We start from the raw sequence: 9,279 nt of genomic DNA, 5'->3' as shown, positions 1-9,279 counted from the left end.
TATAGCTAATATATATATTATATATCTATAATATATTGAAAATATTTAGTTATATTAGAAAAGTCAACAAAAGTCAACATCCGAGTACTCGTACTTCCCGAGTCGCCGATTACTCCTCAAAAACCTCCGGCCGAGTACTCCCCGAGTCGCGAGTTTTACAACCTTGGGTATCGGTATAGACAGTTTTCTCTCGATTATACCTGTGTAGCCTTTTAGGTATAAGGCTCATCCCGTCCCCTTATTTTTGTATCTTCCGGTCGTTGTCGTTTTCTTTTTAAAAACAACTTCGTTTCTACTTTCTATTAGAGTTCTCGTATTTTTAGCATAAAAAAAAAAAATCAAACTTAGATCTATCAGCAATCGAATTCTGATTCAAGAGCTAGCACGGTTAAGTCTATCAACATTACACTTGATAAAGTAAAAATCATGAATACCATAGTAGCATATCAATTAATACACCAGCAGAGCATCATGTTTAATTGGGGAACACTGCACCCTAATGCCCTATAAATTCATATGCAATAAACAGGTAAATACCAAAATAGTGTTCTGGCCATCGATAATTTTAAATGATTACAAGTTAGTTTTGCATCCGTGAGAAGCATATTTAGAAAAAGAAAACCCTCATAGCTCAAATCAGTAAAGAGAATCGGAACTAAACAAGAGCTACCAAAAACCACAACTTTTAATTCGTTGTACAGTTTAAATAATACTTGAAATATATATATGAAAAAAGTGTTCGCCTGCAAAAACGGCCCAAAGAGTTAACCTTAGTTTCAGTAGTCACCCATGCCTCCACCCATTGCTGCTGGTGATTCCTTCTCATCCTTTGGAGATTCAACTATCACAGCTTCCGTTGTAGTCAATAACGATGATACACTTCAAAAAGCAACAACAAAATTTGAGTTTCCACACGTGAAAAAAAAAACAAAAGATTTTACATGGTGGAATGTAAAATAATATAATAAGGTAAAAAGGTAAATTTTACCTTGCAGCATCCACTAACGCCGTCCTTATAACTTTCAAGGGGTCGATGATTCCTTCCTTTACCATGTCTACATATTTACCTATTTCCAAGATTATACATGTACTTGTCAACATCAGCCGAGTAAAAAGATAGATGGACACACACACGAGAGAGAGAGAGAGAGAGAGAGAGAGAGAGAGAGAGAGAGAGAGAGAGAGAGGAGACCTTTGGCGGCATCATATCCAAGGTCAGGGTTATCCTGCTCCAATAGTTTTCCAACGATAACAGCACCTTCAACACCAGCATTGGACGCAATTGTGTGGACCGGTGCCTTTAGATAGTGAACCAGGATATTAATACAAAGTCAGGAAATGGTTATGGATATAGTCGATCGAGATCCAAGAAAGTAAAATAACGGAACAATTAAAATCAGATAGAGACTATACACTGAAGTCATGGTTGTTTATAGACGGATAGGAAAGGGAGTATACCTTAAGAGCATTTTGAATAATTTGGACACCAATCTTCTGATCAAAATTGGCAGTCTGAAGATTATCCAACTCCTTAGATGCGTATAAAAGAGCAACTCCACCACCTGTGCACAGATTAGTATTTTTTTTTTTTTTTTTTAAAAAAAAAAACAAAAACATGAAGACATGATAAACATAGAGGCTAGATAGACATGACGTACCTGGTACAATTCCTTCTTCGACTGCAGCCTTTGTAGCATTCAAAGCATCAGTTACCCTATCCTTCTTCTCACTAACTTCAGTTTCACTTGCTCCTCCAATCTGTGATCAAAGTACACATTGTTTTATTTTCATATGAAATAGGCGATACTATATCAAGATCAAAATTAGGCACACCAAAACTAATTATAACAGGTTTTGAGCGATTTTAATGGGTTTGGGCCTAAACAGTAGTTTTAACTTGGGTCAGAGTTGACCCCTAAACATATTTCCCATGAACTTTATAATATGCGAGTCTTGTAATCAGTACGAGTAAAAAACTTAATTAATTATTATCATAATGTAATCACTTTATTATTAAATAAATTTAAAATTGATGTCATCCACAAATAAAGACAAAGATCAAACCTTTAAAACAGCAACACCGCCAGACAACTTTGCTAATCTCTCTTGCAGCTTCTCTCTATCATAATCAGATTTGCTCAACTCCATCGATGATCGCAACTGTAATAGAGCACAATAATTGTAACTTGTAAGACACATGGAAAACAAACATACGAACCTACGGAAAGCAACTTAATGGGAATACAAACCTGTTCACATCTTTCTTCAATGCTTTTCTTGTCACCAGCCCCATCAAGAATAACCGTATCATCTTTCGATATTGTGACCTAAATTTATACACAAGTTCCAAACATTAGCATACATTGCATACTTCAATATTGACCCAAGATTCGGTGCCATTTTCAACAGTAGAATCAGTTTACCTTTTTGCATGTCCCTAACATCTCGGATGACATTTTCTCAAGGTTCATCCCAAGCTCATCAGTAATGACCTGCAACAGATTTGTGAACAAAACATGAGACACGTGAAAGCTTATGTCAGAAACAATCAGACGAATAACAAAAAATATTACCTCTCCTCCAGTGAGAGTTGCAAGGTCTTGCAAGTTCGACTTACGATGATCACCAAATCCAGGGGCTTTGATGGCACAAACCTACAAAAGAATATGTGCTATTAGATTGAAAGGATTAACAAAAAAAAAGTTATCTTATATAAAGGTGGCACCACAAACAAAAAAACGTGCAACGATAATGATACCTTAATACCAGCACGAAGTTTATTGAGGATGAGAGTGGATAATGCCTCATTTTCAATATCTTCAGCAACAATCAACAATGATCTTTGATTCTGAAATGCGAATTTTTAGTAAACATGAGATCCAGAAAAAGCAAAAAAAAAAAAAAAAAAAAAAAAAAAAAAAACACTAGTTGTTATTAGATGTTTCTTGGAATCCTTACCTTCAAGGCCAACTCTAGAACTTTAACAATTGAAGTTAAGCTGGAGATTTTTTTCTCATGAATTAGAATTAAAGGGTCATCTAATTCCTGTAATAATGAAAAGGTTAATAAAAGATTGCTATAATCCAAGCATATATTATACGTATAGTAAAATAGTAAAATATGAAATGCACAAATGTTAACAATACAAACAAAATAGGCAATCCAAAAACTAATTCATACATAAAAGCTGCAGAGATCAGTTCAGCACTTACACATTTTTGGTTCTTTGTATTTGTGATGAAGTAAGGTGATATATATCCTCTATCCAACTTCATTCCCTCGACAACTTCCAACTCATTGTAAAGTGTTTTCCCATCCTTAAAAAAATTCAATATTACATTCAAGAACATCAGTAATCAAAACATTATAAAAACAACATAGCATTGACCATGAACATGTAATCTAATTATATCCCAATGAAAACATTACAGAAAATAAGCACAATGGTTGTAACGTTAAAATAAATAATAATTTAATAATTGTATAGACCACTTACAGATATGGTGATGACACCCTCTTTACCAACTTTCTCCATTGCCTTAGCTATAAGCTCACCAATCTCTCTTTCTCCATTTGCTGAAATTGTTCCAACCTGTTTATAAATCAAACCAAAGAGACAACAATGGTATATTACAATCATATGCTTACAGAAAATTGTGACTAATAAAACACTAAATCAATACGATAAACCAAAGAAACCTGTGCAATTTCTTCAGATGTACTTATCATCCTAGCTCTACTTTTCAAGTTTGTAACAACTGAATCAACAGCCATCGTGATCCCTCGTCTAAGATCCATGGCATTCATTCCAGCTGCAACTGACTTGCAGCCTTCAGAATAAATTGCACGGGTAAGAACAGTTGCACATGTGGTACCTGAAATATTACAATACCTAAATTTAAACCATCATTCATACACCATGAAAACAATTGACAGTATCAGAAAATCATATTAAATACATGAAAATGATAAAACTTGAACAAACGAAGAAAAAAACGCCTCACCATCACCAGCAACATCGTTGGTAGCATTAGCAACCTGTTTAACAAGACTAGCACCAACATTCTTCACTCTGTCCTTAAACTCGATACTTTTAGCCACAGTAACACCATCCTTTGTCACCTTTGGAGCTCCATAACTTTGCTCTATGACCACATTACGTCCCTACAGAAAACAAAATTCAAAATTAAACATTGTAAAAAAACACTAGATCAAAGACTCAATACGTCATTAATCGACATAAAACAACTATAATATATGATCACAACACTGAAACACAATCACAGTAAACAGTTAATTAGAATATACCTTGGGTCCCATTGTGACTTTAACAGCATCAGCAAGTTCTTCAACACCCCTAAGCATCAACGCCCTAGCATTGACTCCAAACTTAATATCTTTCGCAGCATAATTTCGTCTCCAGCTTAAATTAGTGCTAACCTAAATTCGACACCACACAAAAACTTTAATACGATCAACTGATCTTACACGATATCAATCAACTACATATTATATAGATATTATATTATAAATTGATATGTATAGTACATAGTACATACCTGCTGAGCATTATTTCTAGCGATCCTGAATGAATATCAATGAACAAATACAAAAGTAAGCAAAACAGTAAGTTCCTTGTTATTATTAAGCATTAATAAATTGATAATTGATAGATTTAGATATTGCTAAGAAATTGACCTTGATTTTGAAGCTAGATTAACGGCGAGACGATACATGACTGTCGTTTTAGTGGCGGCGCAGAGAATTGAAAGGAGAAAGTAGAGTAAGAAATGCGTCTGAGAGGATAACAAAGAGAAAATAAAGTACGAATTATCGGAAGGAAAAAAAAAGAGATTTGGTTATTAGGGTTTAGGGTTTTTCATAAAGAGAAGGATCTAGATTCTTAACGGCGTCTATTTTATCTTGTCGGGCGGAGTTGTGAGTCATGGCCATCACATTTTATACAGTAACATTTATAATTATTTTGGTTACAACTCGGAAGTTTTATATTTTAGGGTAAATATAAATTAAAATAGGCGACAATTTATTTGAGTAAAGTGATTAATGGTGTCGTTTTGATACATATTGGAGTTTATAATTATACTAATGAAATGACCGTAAAATTACGAGTTTGTTTAAACGAAACAGTTTAGTGATATTTTTAGATATTAAGTAAACGTAAATGTTAAAGTCATTTAGTTTAATGACATATGGACCCACAGAGTCCGACTAAGAAATTCGTCAGTTGAACATTTCATCAAGCACCTAAAATGCATATTAAATAATCCACATCCAATCATAAGAGATAATATTAGTTGTCATTTTATTTTAAAAGTGTAAATTAAAATATAAATTTAGAATTTGTTTCCTTCTACCTAGCTTTTATACCTTCTCGTACTCAATTCAAAATAATTAATTAAAATAATTCAAAAAAATTTAGTTTTAATAATTAAAATAATTATTAATAAGATTTAGTAATAATAATTAATTAATAAGATTAAATTTTAATTCAAATTTATTTAGATTAATGAAATCACCCACCATGCTTAGATTTTTTTCTTTTATTTTTTAAGTTTTTTTAATAAGGAAATTAGTCTAATAATGACCTCATTATTATAGGATTTTAATAGAAACTATAAAAAATAATTAGTAATAATAAATGCCTTTTATAATAATAAAAATAATAAAAAATAATAATTAGTAATAATAATAATAAATGCCTTTTAAATTTTTTCAGAATATTAAAATTACAATTTAAAGAGATTAGTATTTCCTTTTATAAAAGATTTCGTATTACTTTTTTAATTAAATTAATATATAATTATGACATCATCATTATGAAAATTAAAGGGTAATTAGGTTAATGATGACATCATCATTTTAGAGTTTTATATGACTATATAGATAGATGAGTTTAAGTTTATATTTATAGCCATTGGAACTTGAAGTTATAATTTTCATAAATTTTAAATGATAAGTTTTGTTTGATACACATAAAAAAAATTATAAAAATTATAAGTTCTTAAAAAATAAATTACTTGTAGTAACATATGAAAAAAGTAGAACTTATGAACTGAATAAGTACCAGTGTGAAGACCCGTCCAAATCCACTTGGACGAATACATCATTCATTGATTTCATAGTGAGATTTTGACCTCTATATGATACGTTTTGTAAACATTTATAAATCCAAGGTTTTCTACGTCTGATGATTTCTACGTATAGATGATTACCGTATATAATAGTTTACAATACTACATCCGTTGACAATGCAGTCAAAATAAGATACATGGTGATGATTTTGTGAATGCAAAGTTTTCTTGAATAAAGCATATATGACTCCATGCACATAGCTTGTATAGCGTATAAGCAAACAGCGGAAGACTTCTAGGAACCTGAGAATAAACATGCTTAAAAGTGTCAACATAAAGGTTGGTGAGTTCATAGTTTTAATGTTGCGCATAATCTGTATATAAAGGTGGATCACAAAATTTCAGTTGTTTCATCCGAAACGTTTATCAAAATATTCTACGAAATTGAGCACCATGGTAACTAAACTTAACGTATATATAATTTATACTCTTTGTATAATCATCTTAATAATACACGCAAACCAACGTGTACGATTCTCAAATAGCATACATCCGTTAAAAAGCTAGTGCTCTAGCTCGGACAGAGATATCAAGCCCTATGGATCCAAATACTACTACTCGAGCCCACCAGTTCTTATAACTGGCAGTTACTAGTTACCAAAGCTAAGAGATTTTCGGTTCAAACTCAGTGTAGAATTTAGTATGTGCTTGTATCCATTGCGTATAAAATAAAGTGCATGTATTCTCAACCCAAAAATATAGATTGCAAAAGCAATTAAAAAGGGAGCAAATGAAACTCACCTTAGCAGCACATAAGGTCATTCATCGAAATGTGACCGAAACTCGGAATGCAAAGTAACCATAGATCTCAACCTAGAGAACATATGTTGGTCAATACATGTCTAATAAGCTAGGTCAGGTCATAGTGTATCGCAATCCTAATGCTCGAGACCGACATGCAAAAGTTAACAAAAGTCATCTCAACAGTCAATCTGACCCAATACGATCTTTAAATCTATACATGTTTATTATCATAGTATAAGTCTTGATAATTGAACGAATTTATAGTTTATCAAACTCAAAATATTATTTATTTCAGGAGCTATATTATATTTGAATTATTATGGCAATCGGAAATATTTTATTATTTCACATAGCTTTCTAATACTTGTAAAATCAGATTATAGTGTTTATAAAGCTTTAAAACATGACAAGACAGTCAACTTTGACAATTGTTCAACAAAACGAGACGTGCCTTATATAAAAATTCATTTACTCGATTAGTAATATTTAAAAATCCAATTTATCAATCTCACAGACAAGTTGTTTGAATATTAATTTACAGTTTCAAACACAATCTCAATTAACGTCAAACATAATTCAGTTGATCATATGTTTTAATCCGTTCATCGAAATCACGCGATTTCTAAATGAAAAGTTAATAATTTTTCGCCAGCTTTTCAAAAACATGTATATCATATACTTTATATCAGTAGCATATGCATCAAATTCGTGATTCATCATAAACTATCTAACGACGAAATTTAGCATACAAGCATGTATAAACATATATACTCGAGCACTAGACATGGATACACTATTAATATATAAAAGATAAGATATGAATACTCACGTATCAATATTGTGATTCAATATTGCAGGAAAGTACGTAGACGCAACGGAAATGATAAACACTAGATTGATCTCACGAGCATACCCCCGAACATTACCCATAATGTGACGATCGCTCCAAATCCATATGGACGAACACGTCATTCATTGATTTTATTGCGAGGTATTTGACCTCTATATGATACATTTTGTAAACATTGCATTCTTTTGAAAAGGCACACCATAAATGAATATTTAAATCAAAGGTTTTCGACATCTGATGATTTCTACATATAGACAATCACCGTATATAATAGTTTACAATAGTACTTCCGTTGACAATGCAGTCAAAATAAGGTACATGATGATGAATTGGTGAATGCAACGTTTTCTTGAAAAATATGCCATATAAGACTCCATGCACATAGCTTGTCTATCATATAAGCAAACAGCAGAAGACTTCTAGGGAACCTGAGAATAAACATGCTAACAAGTGTCAACACAAAGGTTGGTGAGTTCATAGTTTGTATGTTTCGCATAATCTGTATATAAAGATGGATCACAAGATTTCAGTTGTTTCATCCAGAAACGTTTATCAAAATATTCTACAAGATTGAGCACCCTGGTAACTAAACTTAACGTATATATAATTTGTACCTTTTGTATAATCATCTTAATAGTACACGCAAAACCAACGTGTACGCTTCTCAAATAGCATACGTCCGTTAAAAGGCTAGTGCTCTAGTTCGGACGGGGATATCAAGCCCTATGGATCCATATATAACTACTCGCGCCCACCAGTTCTTATAACCGGCAGTTACTAGTTACCAAAGCTAAGGGATTTTCGGTTCAAACTCGGTGTAGAATTTAGTATGTACTTGTATCCATTGCGTTTAAAATAAAGTGCATGTATTCTCAGCCCAAAAATATATGTTGCAAAAGCAATTAAAAAGGGAGCAAATGAAACTCACCTTAGCAGCACATAAAGTTGTTCATCGTAATGTGACCGAAACTCGGTATATCAAATAATCGTAGATCTCAACCTAGAGAACATATGTTGGTCAATAAATGTCTATCAAGCTAGGTCAGGTCATAGTGTATCACAATCCTAATGCTCGAAATTGACATACAAAAGTTATTCAAAGTTGTTTCAAAAAGTCAATTTTGACAATAGTTCAACAAACGAGACGTACCTTATATAAGGATTCATTTACTCGGTTGGTAATATTCAAAAATCCATTTTATCAATCTCGTAAACAAGTTGTTTAAGTATTAATTGCAGATTCAAAAAGCAATTCCAATTAATGTCAATTATAATTCAGTTGACCATATCTTTTGATTCGTTCCTCAAAACTATTCGATATCTAAATGAAAAGTTATTGATTTTTCGCCAGCTTTTCGAAAACATGTATATCATATACCTTTTACCCGTAATATATGTATTTAATTCGTGATTTATTATAAACTGTTTAACGACGAAATTTAGCATACAAGCATGTATAAATATATACACTTGAGCACTAGTATGTATACACTATTAATTTATAAAATATAAAATATAAATGCTTACGTATTA

At 32.0% G+C, this 9,279-nt stretch overlaps 1 protein-coding gene across 1 annotated transcript; it reads right to left on the bottom strand.

Annotated features, from left to right (window-relative positions):
- Nucleotides 1–471: 471 nt before the first annotated feature.
- On the bottom strand, nucleotides 472–4,935 carry LOC139873297 (chaperonin CPN60-2, mitochondrial-like). The gene is made up of 18 exons (XM_071861231.1): nucleotides 4,699–4,935; nucleotides 4,560–4,584; nucleotides 4,309–4,440; nucleotides 4,005–4,164; nucleotides 3,700–3,875; nucleotides 3,497–3,592; nucleotides 3,213–3,317; nucleotides 2,959–3,045; nucleotides 2,759–2,848; nucleotides 2,574–2,654; nucleotides 2,424–2,492; nucleotides 2,250–2,327; nucleotides 2,065–2,160; nucleotides 1,659–1,758; nucleotides 1,459–1,562; nucleotides 1,193–1,298; nucleotides 989–1,067; nucleotides 472–879 (listed from the first exon to the last, which is right to left on the bottom strand). Exons 1-18 carry the CDS (start codon nucleotides 4,734–4,736, stop codon nucleotides 777–779), a joined length of 1,725 nt encoding a protein of 574 aa, XP_071717332.1. The 5' UTR covers nucleotides 4,737–4,935; the 3' UTR covers nucleotides 472–776.
- Nucleotides 4,936–9,279: the final 4,344 nt, after the last annotated feature.

The sequence above is a fragment of the Rutidosis leptorrhynchoides genome, chromosome 10 (genome assembly GCF_046630445.1).
Source record: "Rutidosis leptorrhynchoides isolate AG116_Rl617_1_P2 chromosome 10, CSIRO_AGI_Rlap_v1, whole genome shotgun sequence".
NCBI lineage: Eukaryota > Viridiplantae > Streptophyta > Magnoliopsida > Asterales > Asteraceae > Rutidosis > Rutidosis leptorrhynchoides.
Note: the sequence above shows the minus strand (reverse complement) of the source record. Positions and strands in the feature narration are given on the sequence as shown.

Bases quoted from the DNA above. Each gene is read 5' to 3' on its own strand.
- LOC139873297 (XM_071861231.1), bottom strand. From the start codon at position 4,736: ATGTATCGTCTCGCCGTTAATCTAGCTTCAAAATCAAG. The intron at 4,585-4,698 runs GTCAATTTCTTA...ATATTCATTCAG, and splicing joins AATCTAGCTTCAAAATCAAG to GATCGCTAGAAATAATGCTC. The intron at 4,165-4,308 runs GTATATTCTAAT...TGTTTTCTGTAG, and splicing joins AAGTCACAATGGGACCCAAG to GGACGTAATGTGGTCATAGA.